The following is a 23,991-nucleotide window of genomic DNA, read 5'->3' on the forward strand; positions in this document are numbered from 1 at the left end:
TTCAGTCATTTTCTGGAAATAACTTAGGGTGTTTGCATAATTGGCTCTTCTTTTCCGTGTTGGACTTCATGGACTTCGTGGAGTTGTGTTTCCTCAAATCTGTGAGCCGGCAAATCCTTCTGGACTTAGACTGTGTAAGTGTCCACGTTCCAGTCTATAGGCTTCGGAAGGAATCTGCTCCCGCCGAGTGCCCTGTGCACGACTCCGTGGAGGAAGGTGACGGATCAGCAGTGCTGGGGCGAAACTAGAGCTGCCTCGGGGATTTCTTCAGTCTCTGCGTCTGCACGTTCTGTATTTGCGCTGACCCCTAAGGGCTGGTTCAGAGAAGTTCGTTACTGCAGCACACGTGTCATTTTTGTGCATTTCTAGTGCGATGTGCTCCAAACGTTTCTCTAGAAAGTTCAAAACTGTGCATGCCTGCAGTTAGGATGCTTTCACATCATACTTCGTAGCTTCAAAGGAGACCTGTCAGGAGGTCTCGTTACCTTATTTTGACAACGTGCCAACTAAAGATGAATATCTTTCGAAGACCAATATGGGCACGTTCTGACGGCAGTTCTCACGTCCACTCGGGGAGGGGACTGGTTGCAGGACAAGCAGACGCATCGACCCCTGAGGCTCCTGTCAAGAGCTGGGATGCCGCCCAGCCCTGCGGTGGGGGTTATGGCTCAGGGTTCAGAGCACGAATTAAGGGGGCAATTCAGCTGGCCTTCAAAATGCTTCCCCGCCAAACACAGCCCCCCAGTGCCTTTCTCAGGAGCGATTCCCACGGCAAAGGTGTTATCTTCCCAACAGATTTAAAGTGACAGTTTGTATAGCAAGTCTTTGCACAGCTCTGGTTGGAGCAGGTCTTACGAATTGCACTTGTGAACACAGACTTGATGGGAGACTGGGAGGGCGTCCGGAGTTTCTGTGTGCACTCCCTCCAGACACCCATTCTCCTGCAGGATAAAACGTGTGCTTAATTGCTTGATGCTAAACAATGCTTTTAGTTTCTTTCTTTTTTTCTTTTTCTTTCTCTGTGGTAAGTGGTGGTGTGGTGCAGCCTTCACTGCCAGTGGAGTCCGGCATAGCTGCAGGAAAAATCTTCCTGTGTATGAGCGCCCGCTCATTCATTCACTCACTCATTAATTCATGTGTCCACTGACTTAGCAGAAAACCACATTTCCTTACGGAAATCCACGTAAAGGCCTTACTAAGTAGCATAGTGATGTTAGAAAGGAAGTGTCATTCAAGAAGTTAGTGTTTCTCAAGACACACGGCTGGTTGGAAATTATAGCCCCACCCCCACCCCAACACACACCTCTTCGCATCAGGGACCTGTAGGGACCTGGTAAGCACAGCGGCCTGATGCTGTGGGGTCAGAGACCAGGCCCCTCTGGTCCTGCAGCCCCCACTGCCACGTGACCACAACACGCTCATCAGGAACCTCGTGGCTCAGAGCAGAACTTCATCCAGGCCACTGGAGCCAGGGTGTCCCCGCCGGAGGCTTGCTTTCCAGTAAAAGTCTGGCTGTTTCACAGCACTTCACCCAAGACTGGCCTTGACTGTGACACGCCGGGGGAGAAGGAAATCGAGGAGAAACGGCTCTCACCTGCCTGCAGGCTCCTGGGCCGCGGGGCTGCCTGCGCTTCCGAGTCCGGGCGGCGCCGCGGGCCGGCCAGTCAGCTCGGGCAGGTTCACCCCCAGCTGCGCCGTCGCTGGGCCTGGCCGGGGTCTGGGCGTCCCTCAAGGGGAGCGGAGCTCAGCGTCGGGGGTGGCTCTGGGGCGCATGGATTTTGGGCTCCTCACTGTTTTGAACTGTAAGTGTGTAGATTCAGGATGAATGGGTTCCGCCTGCGTAAACGCTGCCAGGGTGACTCCAGAAGTGGTTTCTTCTGAAGGAGGCGACAGAGCCCGTGGGCGAGTGCGGAAGCCCTCTCTGCGGAGGGCCAGCGCCCCGGTCTTTAAAGCCTGTGACGCCTGCAATACTGTCCTGAGGGCCAAGGGCTGTGGCTGACAGGTGCCCGGAGTGTGTGGGACCAGCTGGGGGTGATGACCGCCCTCTCTGTAATGTCAGTGGAAAATAACGGGCTGTCTGTTACTCCATCTCTAGGGTGAAGTTGGGGAGCGGGGCCTGGCAGGCCGACCCGGAGAGAAGGTCTGTTTGTTCGCTCATTCATTCATTCGTTATTCTGCACTGCACCTTGTATCAGCTGTCTTCCTGGAGTCACTCCATTCGTTCCATAGGCATTTATTTACCCAGTGACTGCCAGCATGCCCTGTGCATGCACTGCAGTGCTGGGTGCTGGGGGCACCACCATCAACCAGGGGCAGCCGAACAGGTGCAGTGAGTGGTGCCGTGCTGGTGAGGGTGGGAGGACATCGGGGAGGCCCCTCCCGTAGACTTGGGCCGGGAGGTGACACTGTGGCTGCTCCAAATGAGGCGTTAGACAACAAGGGAGGTGAAACAAGGGTTCCTGGAGGGGGAAGAGCGAAGAGAAGGAGCTTGCGGGTCCCAGCGAGCAGACGCTCTAGAACCCCCTTTATTTGCTTCCCGTGTTACCTCCACTGAGCCAGAGGGCCCTGGGGGGCTGCACCGCAGGAGGTGGAGAGCGCACGCCCCTCCTCCTGACCCCCAGGAGTGCCTCCTCACCAAGGACCCACTGAGCAGAGGCACCGTGTTCTTTCCACAGGGAGAGGCGGGGCTCCCAGGTTCTCCAGGATTCCCAGGCATGCAGGGAGAGAAAGGAAAACAGGTAAGTGGTGGCAGCTTCTTCCCAGCAAGGCTACCTTGCCTGTGCCCGTGGAGAGCAGCCCCCTTTGTTGTCTTAGACCTTGGGGGATGGGTGACCATTTTGGCTGGGATTAGCGCATATTTCCCCAGCATTTACAGAAGAGAAAAGGAAGGGGGTCAGGCTGCTGTGGTCCATGAACTGAAACATAAGGCCAGTGGCCGAGGGGTCTCCCTGGAAAGGGTGGAGCATCTCCAGGTGAAATTTTTGGGAACAGGGTGGGTGGCGTCATTTGTCAGGTGCCCAGTGGAGAATTAGGGGCTTCGTGTTTAACTGACAGGACATCCCTTGGACTTGGCCTTAGCCATGTCAGGGCAGGTCGGGGAGAAAAAAGTATTTTGTCCAAGGTCCCAGTGCCCTTACCTGGAAGAGGCTGCCATTACACTCAGTTGAGTTCTAATGTTTCCTAATTTCATCTTTCTCTGTAGGGAGAGAAAGGGGAGCGGGGGCTCCCGGGACTGAAAGGTGACCGAGGGGAAAAGGTAGGACTGCTGCTGTCACCCTGGCCATCAACCCCACTAGCCGCAGAGCCTCCCCTCCATAGTTTGTGTGCACTGACTGCAGTGAGTGCCGTTCTCGGAGTCAGAGAGGTGGCCTGGGTTACAGTCCTGGTTCCACCCAATGTGAGCATCTTATCTGACCTTGCTTGCCTCCCTTGCTGGCCTGAAAATGGTTCCACTAATATAGGCTGGTATCCACAGGCAGCTGGTTCCAGGAGCCCCTGCAGATACCCAGATCCATGGATGCTCAAGACTCCTATTTAAAATGGTGGCATATGAGGAATAACGGACCCCTTGGGAGGCAGGGCTGACTGTACCTCTCCCCAAAGGGTTTAGTAAAGCGTAGGTGCTCCCCTGCTTGGGGAGTGAGTTCCTGCGGGCTCGCTGTGCGCCAGGCCCTTGGGAAGCACTGCACGGGTAGTGACTCACGTGATCCCCATGGCAGTCCAGAGAGGGGTCATGTTAGCAGCATTGCCCCAGTTTTCAGATGAGGAAGCTGAGGCACAGAAGACCAAGCTGCTTTCCCGGAGCTGCGGGGATGGAGGGCGGTCGGGTCAAGACCTGAACCTCAGTCTGGGCCCAGCGTCCTGGCTCCTGGCAGAACCACACCTCACACAGGCCTGGCCCGAGGCGGAGTTGGGGCCTGAGGAATGGTCACCACCCGAAGGGCGCCCCCCACCGCCCTCACCCCTCTCCCCAATGGTGCTGTCAACTTGTTCTCCCAAGTGCGCACTTTCTTCCCCTCCAGTGTCCTGCTCTCCTTCTGCCCTGACTCCCATCCCCCTCTCCCCGGCTTTGTTCTGTGCAGACCTGCCATCTGTATATAAATAGAGATCCTGGAATGGGCAGGGCTTTGGTGGGTGAGCCATCAGACCTGCTGCTTTCCTGGACTTTTCAGAAATGCATTTTCACTTGAGAAACTCATTTCCAGGATGCGGAGTAGTCGGCGAGACCATTAAGCCCCTTTTATTGCTCTGGCAGAATTGCCAGGGCCACAGCAGAATCACAGTCAAGCTTCCAAAGACGCTGTCCTGCTTTTCTTTTCCTCCAGAGAAATATGTAACAATAGACAATTCTGGTTTTAAAAAAATCTAAAATAAGACATTAAAGCCGCATTGCCCCGGCTGACTGCCTGTGCATCCTGGCCTCGGCTCTCCTGTCCACGCCCTCCCTCCCGCCTGCTGTGAGCATTTTGGCTCCAGGGCGTCTTGGAAAGTAGATGCAGTAATGCCTTCCCATCAGCTGGGACCTAGAGAGTTAAACCACGGAGAGGCTGGGATGGGAGCGCAGGCTGGTCACCTTAACTCCAAAACTCACAGACCCTTCTCCAGCCGAGCCTCGGTCTCCAAGTCAGAGAGCTGCCCGGGCCCTACCCCGTTGGCCCCCTGACCCTTCCTTCACCCCACAGCCCTGGAGGTGGGGGGCAGTCTCGAGGCCCTCGGGGTTAGAGACACGTCTCTCCCCAGTCCTCTTCTTGTTTACGTCTGTTCATACGTTTCACTGGGAAAAACCCTCAACTCTGAGCTTGGAGTCCTTTGGACTTTCTAACGCAGGGTCAGTCGGCTTAGATGAGACTGGTTCTGGAGCGTGAGGTTAACAGTGTCAGGGGGAAAACTGGGTAAACTCAGATAACGCAGGTAGCGCTGAGGAAGGATCTTTCTCTCCGAAGCGTCTGGAACAGCCGGGGGAGTGCTGCTCAGTGTCTAAGGGCTTGAGTTCTGAGTCTAAAACCAGGGCGAGCCGTTTGCTGGCTGTGAGACTGTGGGCAGGAGCTGATCGTTCGTTTGTCCACTGATAGCCACGTGTGGACCCAGGCCTGCAACAGGCCTGGCCCTGGGCTGCTAGGAACACAGCTGGGCATGGACATCCATGTGCTGATGCCGTGTTGGCTCACGTGGTACGACAGGCTTTGGGGACCATTCCTCCTGCGTGGAGCAGCCCAGGGACCTCCTTTCCTCAGGGAAAATGCGGTAACAGTTTCCTCCTTGTTGTGCCTCTGCTGAAGGTGATCTCACTCAGGTCCACGTATGATGCTGGGAGCTGTATGTACTGGTATCATTATTTTGCAAAGAGAAAAACAAGCCAATAGAGGTAAAATAATGTACAAAATGGTAGAGTTAGGTTTCAAGCTCAGGTGATTCAACTCCCCAGCCCGTGCTGTTCACAGGAATGCAATGTTGGTCCCCCAGCCCCCTGAGAAGAGCTTGTCCCCTTCAGAGAGGGTGGCGCAGGGCCCAGGGGGGCCTGTAAGGGGGCTCAGGTCTTTGCGCTCCGGCGCAGCGTGGGGTGTTTGCTGCAGCAGGTGGGGAGTCACCCAAGTGTCATCAGCAGGCAGATGGACAGTGGATCAGTGTTCCCACGTGCACCCTGCAAGAGTGCAGAGTGATGTAAATGGCCTGCAGCAACACACGGCAGCGTAGACACTTCTCACAACAGGAGGCTTCGTATACCTGAAATATTTTATAATTCAGCATCAGTCTGTCTATGAAGATTGATGCTGGTGGGTGATTCTGTTGTCTGGTGACAGGTGTCCCAGGACGAACAGGGTTGGGGGCAGGGTTAATGGTAGTTTATTTTCTATTTCTTCATCTAGGGTGACGCTGGCCCAGCCGGCCCCCCTGGCTCACCTGGAACTGTAAGTGACCCTTCTCCTCCTTTGAATTCCTTGGGCACTGGGATGTCCCCTTCCTCCACACATACCGCTTAGTTACAAACATCGTTTCAAGGGAGTTTGCCAATAGCTAGACCTGTTCCGAGGTCTCATAACCCAAAAATGCATAAGCTCCTCTGAGAACCACCTCGTGTTTATTGGCTGACTTTATTCAGCAATTACAGTTACTGTTTGTCAGAACATTGACTAGATGCTGAGAATGAACACCTGCCTATTGCTTGTGGGGAAACAGAGGTCCAGAGACAGGAAGTAGCTTGTCCGGGGTCAGGCTTCAGGGTGGACGTACAGCCCTGACTCGTGCCTCCGCCGTCCTCGGGTCTGAGGCTGGGCGTCGTGAGTTGGTGTTGAGCAGTGAGTGTAAGCCAGGGCTTTGGAGCTGGAAACAAGTGGGTCTGAACCCCAGCTGCGCCGTTCACCTGCACTCAGCAGCGCTGTGGTCTTAGATATGTTACTCAATGTCAGAAAGACTCGGTCTTCTCAGCTGTCAAGAAAAATGTTCTACCCAGCCAGCTTGCACATTTGTAGTGAAAATTAACTGAAATAATGTCAGATATATAGCTCGGTTTCTGGTACATAATAAACACTAAATTTTTTAAAAACCTGTATAAATATGTGAACATTTTCAGCATGCTTTTTTTCATTTGAATGTTCCTTCCAAGCCTGGGTGTTCTATGCTTTGATCAGATGAGTTCGGGGAAGGTGGACATGGCTCCGGGTGCTGGCCGTGACTGGGCAAGTAGAGGTTGGTGGTTAGGAGCCAGAGCGGGGGCCTGCCTGGAGGGCAGGAGATGGAAGAGCCTGAACACCCAGAAATCCTGCGTGCAGTGCGTCAGAGAGCTGTGCTCTGTGGTTTCTATGTGTGTTAATCATGATTCCTCAACTCGGTCTCCTCCCGACACACACGCCCATCAGCACGAGACCGACCACTCCGTGAAGATGTGGGAGGAATCTCAGAATCACGTGCAGAGTCGGAACTGGTCGTGTACAGTTTTTTGTTTGTTTAACACAGGCAGGCACGCAGAGAGATGAGCGCCGCCGTCTGGTGGGAGCGCGTTGGCGCACTTACTTGAGAAGGTCCTTGGTGTTAACAAATCATGAAGTGTCTGCCCATTAGTTTAGAGAGTCTCTTTCTCAGCATCTCTCCTAAGAAAACTACTTGCATTGTGTTTTTCAAAAACTTACAAAAATTTACATTGTGATGTTACTTAGAATGAAAAATTACAGGCAGCCTGCATGACCAGAAGCAAAGAATAACTAGCCCACAGGATAGCCATATTATGGAATCCTATTTCATTAAAATAAATACACTATGTGTACGGCTTTAAAAAGATACCAGTACTCAGGAAAGATAGAGTGGAAGGAGTGATCGGTGAATTACGGCGCGTGTCAAGGTTAGCATGGCTGCTGCCCACGCACGATGCCAGCCCCTGCTCCCGCGTTTGCTGGCTGGGGGGACTTCATTAAGTAGTTTCCTTCTCTGTCCTTCGTTTTTCTTACGAATGAAGCAGGGCAAAAACAGATAAGCTACCTCTCAGACTTCCCGTGAAGAACATATAAGTTAATACATGGAAACAACCATCAATAACAATGCTCGCCATTACTGTTTGTGTAACTCTCACACAAAGTCATGCGTCTCTGCACATTTATAATTGTATGGAAATATATACAAATGGGTCTAAAAATACGCTAAACTGGAGAACAGGAGACGGGGAGGTAAGGTTAGGAAATCTCTTTTTTTCCTTCTGTTTTGAATTCATTGTGTTTTTTACTAGAACCCGTGATATCCTTTTGTCCATTCATTTTCACTTGAGCCCCGGCTGTGAGCCAGGCATTGGCAAAGTTTGGACCCTGTGGGGCTTACAGACTAGCCAGGAAGATAAACTCTAGTCTCATAGTGCCCCAGATAAACATATCTTGCAAATTATAGTAAACGCATTCACAGAAAAGGGCAGCGTGCATGACACGGGGGTCTAATTTATATTTGAGTGCTGGGAGCGAGGGGGACCTTTAAAGACATGATGTTCAAACTCCAGCCCCACAGGATGGGCTTAGTCAGTTAGATCAAGGGAGGAGACGAGCGTGTTCCAAGCCAGAGGAGCAGCCTGTGCGAAAAAGCTTTGGGGCTGGAGAAGGCACGAGGCCTGGGAAGCATTCAGTGCTGCGTGGAAGGAGGGCCACGCAGGGGCCAGTCCACGGGGTGTTCATCTGCCAAGACAGAGTTCATATCTGCTGAGCTCTCTGTCCCCAGAGCTGAGCTCCTGCAGCTGGCGTCCTCCTCACCTGCGTGGAAGCCATTAGACGCTGAAAGTGAAAAGGGGACTGGTTAGGGACCCAGCCATCCCGGCCGGCCCTGATGATTTGCATGAATGATTGCATTTCGGCCTCACCACACCCTGAGCAGAGAACATCCATCCCCTCTTTACCGATGAGAGTGCAGAAGCTGCTCGCTGTCCGAGGGCACCCAGTGTCAGGTGGGGGCGACGGGATCTGAGCTCGGGCCGCAGGCCTCGAGTTCCCACCCCTAACCACTGTGCTTCCCTGACTTCATAAATCCTCAGGGGGCTTTAAAGGAATATGTGATCCTAATTGTTGAAACCATACTCATTGGAGGAACCCCTGGGGCTGCGTTCTTCCACTTGGTAAATCTCTCAGAGGCAAGCTTTTGAAATGAATTCACGTTTTCCCAATTTCTGTGGTTTCCTTTTCAGACGTCCCTCTTCACGCCGCACCCGAGACTGCCAGTAAGTAGCAGTGGCCCCGTGTCCCCCCAGGGTGCTGCCTGGTGTCCCCCCAGCCTGGCTCACCATGTCCACAGGTGCTCTGGGAGCTGGGCTGGGCTGCGTCCTGACTGTCGGCTCCACGTGCGAGTCACATGCCAGACCTCGTCCTGGCAGCCGGTGGGGCCTGGGGGCTGCCTCCCAGTAGCCGAGGGCAGAGGCCAGCCCTCTCTTTGGGTCAGGAGGGGCTGGTGGCTCCCAGGAGGACAGAATCTCTTGATTTTCAGAAGAGGAAAGAGCAGAGCAGACAGTCGCTGTGGGCGTCAGCAGTGAGGGGGCCCGCGGCTGGAGGGGGCAGGCCTAAGAGGGGCTGCTCAGAGGACAGGGAGTGCCGAGCTGGCTTGGGGCTGTGGCTGATGGAGGGAGAGCCTATGGCTTCTTGTGAAGACACAAACATGAGACAGAAAAGGAAGGTCACCGCTGCTGCAGCCTCTAGGAACCCTGCCCTACGCCTCCCATGAGCGGCTCCAGTGACAACGAGCGTGTTCGGGACCGCTGGTACCCTTGGCAACACCGAGGGCAGCAGACTCGCCTCCCTTGTTCGTCTGCTCTCGGCCGCACTTCTCCGGCATGAGGACTTGCTCCGCTGCACCACATGCGGCGGCCCAGAGGCTTGTGTGGGGAATCCTCCTCCGCGTTTTCACCACTGAGTAGACACGACCTCCGAAGCTAAGACGCATCCTGTGTACAGTGGGAAAGAACAGAGTAGGAGGGAAGAGCGAGCTGGTGCCAAAATCATCAAGGAGCCGGGGGATGTTGAGCTGCTTTGGAGGAAGAGCTGGGAGGAAGCGGGGGCAGGAGGGCCTGCCCCTGGGCAGCGCGGGCTGCAGGGGTGCTGGGAGATGCCTGCGGAAGGGGTGGGCTCGGGGCCCTGGCTGTGTCCTCTCCTGTCTCAGAGGAAAGGCTCAAAGGGACAGGGCACCAGAGCATCCAGCACGGCAGGCGGGGTGCAGGCACCGCTCCCAGCATCCCTGAGGGCTGCAGATGTGCCGTGTCACAGACGATGGCGCCTGGCTCAGAGGAGCGAAGTGCCTTGCAAAGGGCCCTCCTGAGATAGGAACTGAGATGAAGTTTTCAGCCACAAGGCCCTGGAGGAGCCGCTGTCCCCACCTGCTGCTGAGGTTCAAGCCCCGCCCCATGGGTGGCACCAGCCCCCATCACACTGCCCCACCGCCTCTGGCCTCCAGAACCACATCCACCTCACAGTGCTTCCCACTCCTCCATCCTCTGTCTCCCTCCCTCAGGCCCACCCTGAGCCCCTAAAGCCTGGGGCAAGTCTGCACATCCAGCCTGTCCTTAAAGGAATTGCTCCTTAAAGGATGATTTCCAAGGTGTTCCCGTGGAGAGGCACCTGAGTTGGAGCCTGGGGCCTGTCCAGCCTCCCCTTTGAATCCCAGTGGTGACCCCTTCCTACAGGGTCTGAGCTTTGCAGAAACCAAGAAGCCATTTTCAGATGCAAAGCAAGGGGATCGTGTCCATGAAAAAAAAAAAAGATTCATCGTGGATTATTGCATGACTTCCTCTGGGGCCTGGCCTCATTGCCATGGTAACCATGTTTGTATTGATGGTTTTTAAAGATGTTCTTCTGTTTGACTTCTCCCTGTTCCCAGCTGTGTGCCTTTGAGTCCCTGCACAGAGGGAGGGGCCGGGAGACTTAGAGGGGCGGCGAAGTTTGCAGCACAATTAAGAAGGGAAACAGAAAGGGGGAGGGGGTCGGGAAGGAGAGCCCCAAACCCTTCTGCTCCAGGATCACGACGTCTCCAGGGGATGTCGGGCACCACAAAGGGGTGGGGGGCTCGAGGCGGTGTGGGGCTGGCAGTTTGTGAGAACAGAGCAGGGACTGCTAGGTGGGTGCAGGTCTGGAGAGGGCAAAGGAGAGGGGGCCCATCCCTTAGCGGGAGGAAGGAGGGGCAGGCGGCCTCTGCTTGGAGAAGTGACAGTTGAGAGTTCAAGTTGGGCTTCGTCACTGGGAGGCTCACAGGTGATTCAGAAGCAGCCACCTTGGGAAGGCCGCCGGACTCCACCCCCTCAGCCTGAGAAGGATTCCAGGACGCCCAGCCAGTGCCCTGCGTTTGCTGAGCCCAGGGGAGGATTTGTCTTGGCTGCCATCACCAGTAGGGGGCAGTCGGAGGAGAAGGAAGCCAGTCGTGCTCACCCATTCCGCATTCAGCAGCTGTCAGTCATCATCTGCTGTGCACCCGCGGAGAAGCCTCTGCCTCTGGTCTCCCGGGCCCCGGGTGGATAATGAGCATCTTGCCTGAGTCCCCAGGGCCCCTCCTCTGGCCTGGCCTGAGCCTGCTCCTGCCAGCCCCAGCGTGCGGGCTCCTCTCCTGTGTGTCACCTGAATCCACCCCGTCAGCCCTTCTGTCTTCACGGATTGTGTCTCCAGAGACTTGAGGCCCAGGCAAAGAATTTTGCAAATCCCCCACGGGAAATTTTCTTGGAGGAAGCAAGAATATTGTTTGGTGACTGGAGCCAGAGTGTGCTCTTCTCAGCTGGTGGGAAATGGAGATTCTGGAAGAAGGAATGAGCGCGCGTCTGTAAGCTCTTCTGTGTCGGCAGCACGAAGCCCTCTGCAAGAGCAATCATTTACTCCGGTCACAGCTCTCCTATGGGGACCATACAGATTTCACTCGACAGGTGATGCAGAGAGAGAGTGGGGACCGCAGCCCCGGGCCGTGCAGACACTAACTCTGCGATCAGTGATGAGCTTTGGGGAGGCCAGGCAGAAGCCTCTGGGGCAGGGACTCCGAAACCTGCCCACGTGTGGGTACAGGAAGCGCTGTGGGACCCACAAAGGGCTGCGGCCGTCTGTGCTGCTGCTTCTCCGATGAAAGGCTTAGGACTAGCTCGCCCCAGGCTCCCCAATTCAGATGGTAGACTGCCTTGTGGAAGCTTCCAGGGTCCTCTCCAGACCTCCTGGTCTCCTCAGCCTTTGCCTTCAAACTCCCTACCTGCACAGGACCCCCTTCTACGCTCAGGGCAAATGCTCATCCTTTCTCCCTTCGGGCCTTTCTGCAGATGGGGAGCCCAGTGTCTCCCTAAGCAGCCCACTGCCCTCTGGTGGCTCCTTTAGTGAGACCCAGGCCTGGCCCTTCTGCTGCGCGTGCTGGCTGCTCCTCTGCTCTCCCCCAAAGAGCCCGCAGACGCCTGCGCGTGTCCTTTGTTAGTGCATTCTCATTCTGTGTGAAACAGGGAACCTCTACCCATTTTGCAGATCTAGACACTGAGGTCACTGTGGGCCAATACTTTGCCCAAGGTTATAGGGCTGGCGAGCTGGAGACCCGGCATTTCAGGCCAATCTGTGTGGTCCACGGTCCACTGTCCCCATGGCATCCCCATCCCATATGCTGGCCCTACAGCCGCGGGAAGGCAGGGACCTGAGTCCTTCCAGGTCTGCCTTTGTTACGGCATCCTGTCTGCCCACCTTCTCCCCGTCACCTGTGAGGAACAGGGTGGGGATCTCCTGTCCCTCCAGCCTTCCTGGGAGGTATGAGGGGAGCCCTGGGTGTGGCACCAGTGGATGAGGAGGACCGATCCCTCCCCCATGAGATTGTCCCATCCCGGGAGCCCCGACGCTGTGTATGCCTTCCCAGCCCATGCCCGTCTCTTCCATAGCAAAAGTTAGAAACGCCGTTCTGTCCATGAGAGTCCAATGTTCGGTTCCCATTTTGTCCCCGAAGGGCTGGATCTGTTGAACAAAGCCCCTTCCTCAGCTTCTCCATCAAGACAAGAAAGGGGTTGGGTCAGGGGGCCGAGAAAGACCCTTCTTCCTCCCTGCATTCTTCCCGCTAGTCACTGATGGGCTCCCACTGGCCAGGCTCTGGGCTGGGGGGACAGGAATCAGACCATACAGAGAAGTCAGCTGCTGCGGTACCCGGTGCCGAGGGGGAGAAAGACTGACGTGCGAGCCTGCGACAGGAGGGCTTGGCCCGGCTCGGGAGTCATTCTCCCTGAAGAAGGCATTCTTGACCTTAGATCTGAAGGATGAGTAAGGGTCTGTCGGAGTCCAGTGGCGTCCGGCTGGAGGGGAAAGGCCCCAGGCCTAGGGGCAGCCCGGGGAGGACGGGTCTGGAGCCTTGCAGGACAGGAAGGCCCATGTGGCGGGTCTGGGAGCGGGCTGAGCGCGTCTGTACTCTGTGCTTCTCTGCCAACAGGGAGAGCCAGGGCCCAAAGGAGAGAAGGGCGATCCTGGCGCGCCTGGGGACCCGGTGAGTGCCCTGTGCTCAGCCCCACACCCCTGCTCCATGCCCCTCCCTCTGTGCGGCTGGTTTCCCTGAGACGGGATGGCTGAGGGCTGAGCAGCTGCAGGTCTGAACTGCGCACAGGAGCCCTGCTGAACCAAATGAGACCCCTTCCTCGTCCCTCCGGGGTCTGAGGACACCCCCTTCGTGGATCTCAAATTATGCTCATTGCACATGTCCAGGCCTCCCCCATCTGTCAAAGCGAGGGGTTACCCGGTCCACTGATGGGTTGTTTCATTGCAGGGACCACAGGGTCATCCTGGAGAATTGGGGCCTCGGGGACCCACTGGACCACCGGTAAGAAAACCCTCTGTCCACCTGTTGCCTCGATATCCCCACCAGCCCCTCCATCTCCTGCTGGCCCTTCTCACCTGCCATTCCCAGAGTGTCCACCAGGGGCGCTGCTGGGACTCTGTGAGTCCAGGGCCTTGGGGCTGAGAGGGCCCCACAAAGCGCCCCAAAACGCAGCCCACGGGGCCAGGTCCTGCCGCTGGACCCCTGGGTGTCGTTACTGTGTCCCTGAGGTGTCGTTTAGGCGAGCTCGGTTCCAGCCACGCCCTCCCTCCCCGACTCAGTGCCATCAGGCTAGTGGTGCTCAGGTCCAGGGCTGTCCCTGGCTCCCTAAGGCTTTTCAGACACAGGCAGCCCCTTCCTTCCCACCAGCCATGATTGGCGGCTCCAGTTTAAATGACACCTGGAGTGTGTCAGCATTTTGACTGTATTTTCTGCAGCTTTGGCTTCTTAACTGGCTCTTTGTTGGGCAGTGGTTCATGCTCTCCGAGAGTTTCCCTGGGAACGACCTGTCAGGGCTCAGACCCCATGGGGCCCTGGGCTGGCTGTGTGCACCCAGCCTGGCCTGTCCCTGAGCCTCGTTTATGTAAGGATGAAGGGTTGGTGCTGATACCTATGTCCTGGGGGTGGGGAAGATGGCCAGCGGAGGCCAGGAGGTGTGATTCTGCACCTTTAGACCCTGCCCCTTGCTCTCTCTGTTTGCATCACCTGATTCTGATGTTAAGTTCTCCGTGACCTCCCTGCACAGGGCTGAGGACAGCATTGCCTGCTGTGTCCCACCACCACACTTTATTTCCTCTGCAGGGTGCCAGGGGTCAAGAAGGTGCACAGGGGACGCCTGGAGCAGCTGGGAACCCCGTGAGTCCTCATGCCCCACCTGGCTTCCCCACCCCGGGGTCCCACAGGAGGGAGCCTGGGCCGAACACCTGCCCCCGGGCTCCCAGCTCTCCGCTGACTGTGAGCAAGGGGCCAGGAAGGTGCAGTCCACACTGGAGGGCTGGCCAGGGCTGGGGCCTTCTGAGCAGTGAGGACCAGAGAACATCTCCACAACGCTCCCAGCACCTCGGGGCTTTGTCCACGTGCCAGCCCACGAAGGGAATCTCCTACCACACAAACATGGGTGATCCACATGTGGACACACATGGACGCTCTTTCCCAGATGGGTTTGACACTCCCGGAAGCGTGCCCACGTGCACAGCCGCACCCACACATTCGGAAACCCGGGTGGACACATACAGTGATGCACGCGCGCGCACACGCACACACACACACCCCTGATGCAGTTCCAGCCAATCCAGGAAGACACACAGACGACCTTCATTAGGACAGAGTGTCTTTCTCTGCAACTCCGATCTGAACCGTCTGCTCCATTTTCAGTGTTTCCTTTGCCCCATGCACTTCGGATAGAGGCCAGACGTCACCTAGACCCTTGTGCACAATAGAACCTGGCTTCCTCTGTGCCCTGACCCCGACACACTCCACCTCTGCCTCCCCTGTGCCTTGGTCTTGAGGAGCTTCCTAGCATCCTCCTGCCTCCTGCCTCCCACCACTGGGCCAGAATCTCACTCATTTGAGGTTTGGCTGGTAGGGGTGCTGTGGCACTCAGGCAGGGGTTTATCTCACCTGTGGAGGGAGTTTCAGTTTAGAAACGTTTCTGGCAAGTCAGGGGGAACAGAGTAGGAGGCAGGTTTGGAGAGAGCCTGGGGCGACTGCTTGCAGCCAACACGCTGGCCTTTCTAACCTCCTTCCATCTCTGAACAGGGCGTTCCTGGGCCTGCAGGCCCCCCTGGTCCCAGTGGCCCCCCAGGAAGTGCGGTGAGTTATCGGTGGGGGGGAGAGGGCAGGGACACCAAGACTGGTTGTGGGTCCACCGTGCCCACCCCCTGAGTTAGCTCATTATCCTCCAGGAAGCTCAGGGGTGTAGGCATCCTCCCTCCCATTTCACAGTTGGAGAAATTGATGTCCCACGGAGTCACCTGGAAAGTTACCAGCCTGAAGCTCTGGGTAGCTCGTGAGGTCTCCAGGTGGCCAGCGAGGCGGCTGTAACTGCTGAAAGCCTGTGAGCATCACTGATGCTGGAGTCAGCGTCAGAGGTGCCTTAGAAGGGGCAGAAGCTGAAGGGTCCCTGGCTGTTGGGATGCCCGGGTTCTTGCCCCGGCTCTGTTGCTCATGGGCTGTGGGCCCCTGCGTGGGGCCCCTGGCGGCCTCTGCTTTTCTGTCTTCAAAACGGAGAGAGTGCGCTGTGGCAGTTCACCCATAACATCCCACTGCGCTGGAAGCATGGACACCGCCTCTCCCACGTGGGCCCCAAGGGGCCTTCTAAGAGACCAGCCTGAAGGTCTCTAGGCGCTGATTTCAGCTTAACGTGTGCAATAAAACGCCCAGTGGCATCAGGTCAAGGGAAGCGGAGAATTGCTCTAAAATAGGTTGAGGTCAGTCCTGTTCAGCCGTCAACCTCCATGTGAAGAATCACAGCAGTTTGGAGGACAGACCCTGGGCGTAGCCACAGGCCAGGCACCGCTCTCAGTGCTTTGCACGTGTCAGCTCATGAGTCATCCCCACCCTGGCGGGGGCATTATTACTGCCCCGTTTTACACAGGAGGGAACAGGCACGGGGAGACTGACCTGCCGCTCACGGTTGCCGTGATCCTGCTGTAACAGGAGTCATGTCGCCCTCCCCTCTGCAGTGTGTGCCACAAACTTCCAGGAGCAACGCTGCTTCCCTTTGCCGAGGGTTTCCTCTGGCTTTTAGAGACCTTATTGCCCGGCCCCATGACATGTGGCCGGAAGCTCCTCTACCACCAGAAGCAGCCCTGAGCGATGGTGTACAAATGCCCCAGCTCCTTCACCCCGGTGGAGCCGCTCTGAGCACGTGCCTTCGTTGGTCCCCAAAGCCCCCGCAGGACTGAGCTCCAGTTACATGAACGAGTCACTACCTGCCTGTCTTCCGCTCTCTCCGCCCCGCACTGGTGCACGCCCGGAGCACTTGTGCCTGAGCCTTGTCTCAAAAGCCAACCTCCAGGGGGCTCTGAAGACACAGGTGGAGCAGGTCTCTGATGCCGAGGCTGGGTTTTTAGGTCACCCTCGTCCTTCCCGGGTTCCTCTCGGAGCCAGGCCCTGCCTGCCCTCTGAGAGCTACAACCCAGGGCAGGCAGAGCGTCTGGAAGCCCACACCTGGGTGTTTGGAGCTCTGATGTTCAAGGCCATGTGAGCAGACCGGGGAGGAACAGCAAAGGCAGGTGGGGAGGAGACAGCAGCGAGGAATTTAAGTCAGGAGTCGGGGACAGTGGGGCTGGAGCTGTTGTGGACCAAAAAGGGGCCTTTTCGCCCTCTTCTGGGGGCTGTGAGCCTCTAGACAAGGTCATTCACCTTGTCAATAACCTTTCTCTCTTCAGGGCCCCCCTGGCATCAGAGGGAAGGATGGCGAGCGCGGAGAGAAGGTAAGATGCAGTGTGGTCCCTCGGCTCACAGTGGCTCTTCTCAGCGTCTTGAGAAGAAGGGACGGAGGCAGCTGCTCAGCTCAGCCCTGGCTTGGGGCCCAGGAGTCAGAAGGGCTTTCTGAGTAGAGGGAGGGAGGGAGGAGGCCCTGCCGTCATCTCCTTTAACCCGCGCAGCAGACCTGTGCGTCGGGCGGATCCCCATTTGACAGAGATGGAGACTGGGGCTCTGAGAGAACTGTTCATTCGTCCTGCATCCTGTAGCTGCTGAGCCTCAGACCCAGGTCTGTCTGACTCCAGATCCCATTTCCTCTCAGTTCAGTGCACCAGCGTAACCGTCCCACGCCTGTGTGCGCAGTTAAACTGTCCCGGGCTACGAGCGTTATTCACTAAGAAGAGAGATTTCCCCAACACACGCACAGAAGCCACCAACACCCAGGGCCAGAGACGGAGGCTCCAGGGCCTTTTGAAACCTTTCAGGAGGAGTCTCAGACATTTACTCCGACTTCTGCTGTACTGGCCTCTGGTGGGTGGGACCAGAGATTCTGCTAAAAATCTTACAGCCACAGGACAGCACCCCCTTCTCAACACAGACTATCCACCCTGATGTCAGCAGCGCCAAGGTTGAGAAGCCTGGACCTCAGGCACCCTCTGGCACCCGAATGTCCTCACCTGTCAAATGGGGAGGACAACACACTGATCGTGGGTGGTGAGGATTAACTGAAGCGTTGATGTATCGAAGGCGGCTGAGAGCAGGTGGTGCCGGGTGCCGGTGGTCAGTGTCCCAGGCTCTCCGTGTGGACTTGCACACCCAAGGACAGGCACCTCAGCCTCCCCCAACCCTAATGCGCCGTGCACAGCGGCCGCTCCCACACTCCAGTGTCTGAGCCTGACACGGACCCCTCCCAGTGCACTGTGCCTGGAACCTTTAAAAGGAGCGGCCATCTTATGTTTTCTGTTTTGGCAAGATGTAACAAGACTGGATGTAAACTTTCGCATTTTGGTGGGAAGGCTCAGCTTTAAAGTGCGTACCTCAGAGGAGAGCATGGTTTATTGTGGAGAAGAATGATAGCCAGCCTGTGGGTAATGTCCTGGGTTCTTGGAGCATTCGTTCACCGCGAGCTCAGTAACAACCCCTGTGTGACGCACGTGCTCATTTCTCCCTAAGACCCCCTCAGGCTGCAGCAGCGAGAGTGGAGCGAGGGAAGAAACTGGGCCCGTCTGTTCTGCCTTGATTATGCCATGTCTGCGGGGCTGGGCTCCCTCCTGGGACACAAGCAGGGCTCTGGCCACTGAGAGGGAGTTGAGGGGGGTGAGAAGAGGTTTCTGAGGACCAGCTGAGCAAAGACTGGAAGGTCAGTGCATTGTTGGCTCGTTCAGCCTCTAGGGGGAGCCAAACACCGCTCCTCGGCAGAGCAGACGCCCAGGCTGAGGTCCAAGACCCACGGCTGCATTTGGAAGGGGACCTCCGATGCTCTGCACAGTGGGAAGCATCCCTGACGCAGGACGTGCCCTTTCTGTCTCACTGTCCAGTGGCTGGCCTGACACTTGGGGAAGCCAGTCCTGCCCTAGGCTTGCTTTGGCCCTCCTTGGGACGTCACACCTCACGTCACCTCTGCAGCAGGAGTGTCTGGAGAGAACCAGGGTGCAGCTTAGGCCCACGGGAGCCCTGCCCGGGGGAAGGCGTTCCTGTGGCTCACGTCGTTCCCCCCAGCACTGCGGTCCGCAGCTAGGGCTGCCACGGGGCCCCTGGCTTTGTGGTCAGAAAGGGTGAGCAGACTTTGAAGCCCAGCTCCCTCCCGAATCAGGTCCTGGCTCGCACACGCGCGCTCTCTCTCTCCACTTTGGAGCCCCACGCTGTGTGTGTTTACGTCGCTGAAGGCCTGCCGCATGAGGAGTGTTAGCTTTAGTCTGCAGAGCTCCAAGGTTGAATGTCAGACGCCTGGGAGATTTCAGAGAAGGTTGTTTTAGCTGAATGTAAAGACACATGATGTAATGAGACTGCCCAATAGAGGGATGAACAGACCTGGGAGGTGGTGAGCTCTCTGCTCTCAAAGGAGTCGAAGCAGAAATGGGAGGCCTGCCCGTGAGAGCCACGCCTGACGCTTTCCTGCAGTGGGCAAAGGCTGGACCAGAAGACTGCTAATGTCCTTCCCAGTTCCTTGTTCCTTGGTGTATAGTCTGTTAAAGCCACCGTAACAGAGGACCACAAACTGGAGCCTTAAGCAGCAGACGCTCACCGTCTCACCGTGCTCCCCGTGTCTGGAAGCCCCGAGTCGCGGGGTCAGCAGGGTTGGCTCCTCCTGGGGGCTGCGAGGGAAGGCTCTCCCCCAGGCGTCTCTCCTTGGATTGCTGATGGCTGTCTTCTCCCTGCGTCTTCACTTCCTGTGCGCACATCTGTGTCCACGTCTCCATGTCTTATGAGGACACCAGGCCAGCCCGGGTTAGATTCTGTGCTGCTCCAACAGGACCTTGTCTTAACTGATTACATATTCTGAATTGAATTCCCGGGGGTTAGGGCTTTGGCGTGTGAATTCTGGGGGACACGCAGTACCGTCCAGCTCTCTCCGCCCTCAGAGGGGTGGGCTTTCTCAAACGGCATCACTGGGAAGCCTACCAACCCCATTCAGGTTCGTTCGCCACCGAAAAGCTTAGTCTCTGAATGTCATTGATCCTGCACACTTGTCTGTTTTGCTCTCCAGGGAGCCGTGGGAGAAGAAGGGAGCCCAGGGCCAGCTGGCCCCAGGGGTGACCCCGGAGCCCCGGGGCTCCCTGGGCCACCTGGAAAAGGGAAAGATGGAGAGCCGGTAAGTGTCCTGTCCAGGGGTTTCTGTGCCCATGACGACCGGGCACAGAGAAAAGAAAAAAAAAAAAAGCTCACTGGCCCAACTTTGCAGAACCTGAGTCTTAGCCAGTGAAAGTGTGTGGTTGGGAAGGGGGCACTGTGTGGGGAGATAGCTTGCTCCAGTGCATTCAGACCAGGGCAGCACTGGCCTGCATGGCCTGCTTGCTGTGTGTCAGGCTCCAGCCCTGATGCTGGGGACACAGGGTTAAAGTCTATGATGTAGAGATGCTCCTGAGACAGTGAAGCAGACAGCAAGCCAGAGCTCGGGCAGCCCTGGGGCTTCTCCATCTGCGTAAGTCTGGGCTAACCTCACACAGGAAATGGCGTTGGTGCTGAAAGTTAAAGTTGAGAAGAAATGATTTTTTTAGGCAAAACAGCAGAGTGGGTGTTCGAGACAGATTGTACCTGCAAATGCATGTGGTGTTACGTACAAGGAGGCTTGCGAACGTTTTAGTATGTCCTGCACGTGAAGTGAGACGTATTAGTAAATTTTACTGCAGTAACAAAGAACCCGAAATCTCAGTGGCTTTTGACCCTTAAAGAAGGCCCTTGTGTTACATGTTGATGTCTGTTGGATTGAGCGCTGGGGTCCTGCCCCACTTGTCTTCTCAGCCCCAGGCTAAAGAAGAGGTCCATGACCCAGCCAGCCACGTGTTCCTCATGGAGGAGACGCACGATGACTCTTAAAGCGTCTGTGGGTGTGATCTGCATCACGTCCACTCATGCCATTGGCCAAAGCAAGCCTCGTGGCCAAGCCCAGCACCAGTGGGGCAGGCATGTTTACTCCCCTGTGGGACGACTTGCTAGTCCACTGGCAGTGGGTGGGCATGTGGATCCCCTCACAGGAAGGGAAGAGTTGGGGCCAGTAATGAAATCTTCCTCATTGGCCAGTGCCCACTCTGAGCCAGGTTCTGTCCTGACTCTGAAGACAGTGATGATGGTGGCTTTGTCATTCTCAAAAGCTCACGACCTCATAGTGTGGGACAGATGGACCTAAGTTCAAGTCAGAACAATCCCCTACCTGTGTGACCTTGGAAAAATGACTTAAATTCACTGTGACTAAATCTTTAATCCTAAATGTGAATTTCCTTTAACCCTAAAACATGAGTGATCCTGGCATCTGCCTCCCAAGGGCTAAGTGACATGGTACACATAAATCCTTAGCGTGTGGCTCTCAGCCAGCTTTTGTTGTACTAACTAACATGGCATTTTCTGTGTACCAGGCACTGAGCACACCATCCTTCATCCTCGTGTCTACACTGAGAAGTGAGAAGTTGTTTTAGTCCATTTGGGCTGCTATAAGGAAACACCATAAACTGGTGTCTTATGAACAGCATAAATCTGTGTATCACAGTTCTGGAGGCTGGAGGTCCAGGATCAGGGCATCAGCACTGCTGGGTTCTGGTGGGAGCCCTCTCCTGGGTCACACACTGCCGGCTTCTTGCTGTGTCCTCGTGCGGTGAAAGGGGCAAGGAATCTCTATGGAACCTCTTCAGTAGGGCACTAATCCCATTCAAAGGGCTCCACCCTCGTGACCTAATCACCCTCAAAGGGCCCACCTCCTAACACCATCACATTGGGCATTAGGATTTAACATGCAAATTTTGGGGGGAGACCAACATTCAGACCAGAGGTGGTATTAACCCTGTTTTATAGATGGGAGATGTGAGGTTCAGAGAGGAGATTCACTTGCCAAAACAAAGTCACATGGCCAGAGTGGGAGAGCTTGGCCATTAACCCACAAGGGCCCGGACCTCCCTTCTCCCTTCACTCTGGCTCTTCCAGCCAGTACTTCCAGCAGTAGATTGTGGTTTGAATGCAGGCCATGTGCGCTGCATCAGCAGTTGAAGACTTTGCCCGCTGGCTCCCCCAGGTCTTGACAGCACGGGAAATGAGGAAGAGATCAGTCTTTGGAATCGGGTGAAGCCCTACCTTGAAACCTGAAATCTGGCCTTGCCCTTTCTGAAGGAGTCTGCAAAATAAGACTTTTTAGTAGGAAAGCAAACAGGGAGAGACGGAGGAACTTGCTCAAGGTCACACAGAGCTGGCAGGTGGCAGAGTCAGAACTCACACCCAAGCGCCTCGGGTCTCAAAAGCAGGCGGTCCGCTTTGTGCCAGACACATCATGGTGAGAGTCCCGGCCACCCGTGGCCCCCACAGCGCAGGGTGCACACAGCTGGCCACGTGCTGGGTGGGGAAATGCTTGCTCATCGTCCCCTGACTGTCCTCTTACCGTTCATTTCCCCAGGGGCTTCGTGGACCGCCTGGGTTACCTGGGCCTCTAGGAACCAAGGTGAGTATTTATTCAGCAAACTGTGGGTGCCATGGGTTGCATGTAGAAAGGGGCTGTGCAAAATTTAATGGTAAGAATCTCTGGTCACCTCAGTTTTCTTCCATGTTTCTCATTTTCCACCCAGCTCAAGGTTCTGTGACTCTAAACTGTGACATTGAAGTAGTTTCCACACAATTGGTGTTTAATAGAGGAACGTAATCACAGTGCATGTGGTTTTGGTTGTGTATTAAAGGCTTGTTTACAATGACATCCAGGATGCGGGACTCAAGGCCCCAGGAATCATTGCCGTGTCTACGTTAAACTTGTTTGCTCCGTGATTTTTTCTGCTGTTCAGGCAGGTGACCTATGTGAACGCACTGAGCTTGCACTGATTGAGGTCAGAGAGAGGCTAGTGTGCAGTCCCCTGATAGTGTTCATGTTTGTTGTTCATGATCAAAGGAAAAAGAAATGAGAACGTTCTTTGAGTGATCTAAGCAAATATTTGGCAACTCCCTAGTTTCTGAAGAGAAAAAAAAACGGAAACAACTTTGCCTGGATTTGAAGGCATATCAGATAGTTCCTTGTGCCTGGAGCAGTGAGTGCTTGCAGGGCAGTGGGTGCGTGCGGGGCAGTGGGCGCGTGCGGGGAGATGGGCACGTGCAGGGCGGTGGGCACGCGTGGAGGAGCAGGAAGCAGCACCCAGGTTCTGGAGGACCCTGCGAATTAACAGCCAACTGAAGGTTCCTCTGACTCAGTGAGCCCAGCGTCTGACTGGCAGCCTCCTGTGCTCTCAGGTTTCCCCCCAGAGTAGAACCTTCAGGATCTAGAAGAAATAAATTGCCTCTTAGAAGAAAGGAAGGCAAGGATACGGGAAATGGGGTAATGAGAAAGTGGCTTAAGATGTCCTTTCTCTTGTGCTAATTATTTATGAGGTTGATAAATTTCTCCCAGGCAGAGTTTGGGAAAAAGTGACATAACACAAATAGAAATAATTGCCTAGCCACATGGTTGCCTAGTCACAGGTACTCGCTCTGTAAATACTAGTGATCCTTATCGCTAGATCACCCCGTGGAGTCTGCCTTAGGGTTGCAGCAAGAAGGTGGGGATCTAGAGAGACCTGACTCACCCGTCGGCTCATTGTTGGAGAGAGGAAGCACAAGGGGAGTGGGGGGGCAGCCCTGCCAAGCGGAGCCAGGCTGAGAGCCTGGGTGAGGCGTGCGGAGGGCCAGGCCATGGGGTCCTGTTGACCAGCTAGTTTCAACTCCGGGGGACCCCTAGTAAGTCACACTGTCCCTTTGGCCAAAGGAGTCCTCCCTTTTAAAATGTGAGATGTGTAAACATGACCCTTTCAGTGTTAGTATTGTAAATACTTGTTTGTAAGTTAGAATGTAGTTTAAAGGTTTCCATAATTAACTGGCGCTGGGAAGGTGAGTTGGGATTCAGAGGTCTTTAGCTGTAGAATGGAAAGCTCCTGGGGAGAAAAGGAGGGAGGGAGGGAGGGAGGGAGGGACGGAGGGAGGCAGAGACACAGAGGGTGACCCCTGAGAGTGGTCAGCCCTGTTCCTTGCCCAGGTGCTGTCCCTGGTGCTGACTGAACACACCTGGGGAACCAAGGGAGGGAGCCATATGAAGGTCCTTAGGGGCACCTGGGTAGCCCTTCCTAATTACTTAACAACTACAGGAAGACATGTAAAGATGTCTTTCCTTCTCTTGGGTGGCACTTGTTTCCTAGCAAAATGAACAGGCTTTGCCTTCATACAGAACTGGGTTAGGATCCTAGCTCAGCTGCCTACAAGATAGATGACTTGAAGGCAAGTGGCTCATTCTTTCTGAGACTGTCTGTTCCTTCTCTGTATAAAGGAATAAAGCACATTTAACCCCCAAAGGGCTCCTGCAGATAAGTGTTCTTATGGCACATGGTGGTTGTTCAGTAAATGTCATTCTCCTTCCACGGCCTCACTCATTTCTTCCCTGAACACTGTTGAACTGGCCCAGAATGTCTTGCAGCCAAAACAGTTAGCAGTCAGTATTACAGATCATAGCTCATGTGCCCCCTTTTTTCTAGTTGAGCCCCCTTGCTTTTGCTAACAGAGCATTAAGGTCTTTTGCTCTTTTCTTGAAGCCATTTTCTAAAAGTTTCAGTCCATTAAGCCGCGAAGTGTAGTTCCAGGACAGGCAGG

At 55.5% G+C, this 23,991-nt stretch overlaps 1 protein-coding gene across 5 annotated transcripts in view; it reads left to right on the forward strand.

The window, feature by feature from the left end:
* The window catches only part of COL22A1 (collagen type XXII alpha 1 chain), a 213,937-nt gene that overhangs the window by 122,007 nt on the left and 67,939 nt on the right, over positions 1–23,991 (forward strand). For 4 of the 5 annotated variants that reach the window (XR_004132600.2, XM_031439674.2, XM_031439676.2 and 1 more), the window contains exons 28-39: positions 2,096–2,140; positions 2,676–2,738; positions 3,203–3,256; positions 5,868–5,909; positions 8,654–8,686; positions 12,880–12,933; positions 13,210–13,263; positions 14,062–14,115; positions 15,019–15,072; positions 16,653–16,697; positions 19,397–19,501; positions 21,788–21,832. Coding sequence is in view for 4 of the 5 variants with exons in the window: in XM_031439674.2 (XP_031295534.1) it covers positions 2,096–2,140; positions 2,676–2,738; positions 3,203–3,256; positions 5,868–5,909; positions 8,654–8,686; positions 12,880–12,933; positions 13,210–13,263; positions 14,062–14,115; positions 15,019–15,072; positions 16,653–16,697; positions 19,397–19,501; positions 21,788–21,832 (648 nt within the window). In the remaining variant the exon portion in view is untranslated. The remainder of the gene's footprint in view (positions 1–2,095; positions 2,141–2,675; positions 2,739–3,202; positions 3,257–5,867; positions 5,910–8,653; positions 8,687–12,879; positions 12,934–13,209; positions 13,264–14,061; positions 14,116–15,018; positions 15,073–16,652; positions 16,698–19,396; positions 19,502–21,787; positions 21,833–23,991) is intronic. The other variant, XM_031439675.2, reaches the window with a different exon arrangement.

The sequence above is a fragment of the Camelus dromedarius genome, chromosome 20, assembly GCF_036321535.1.
Source record: "Camelus dromedarius isolate mCamDro1 chromosome 20, mCamDro1.pat, whole genome shotgun sequence".
Lineage (NCBI taxonomy): Eukaryota > Metazoa > Chordata > Mammalia > Artiodactyla > Camelidae > Camelus > Camelus dromedarius.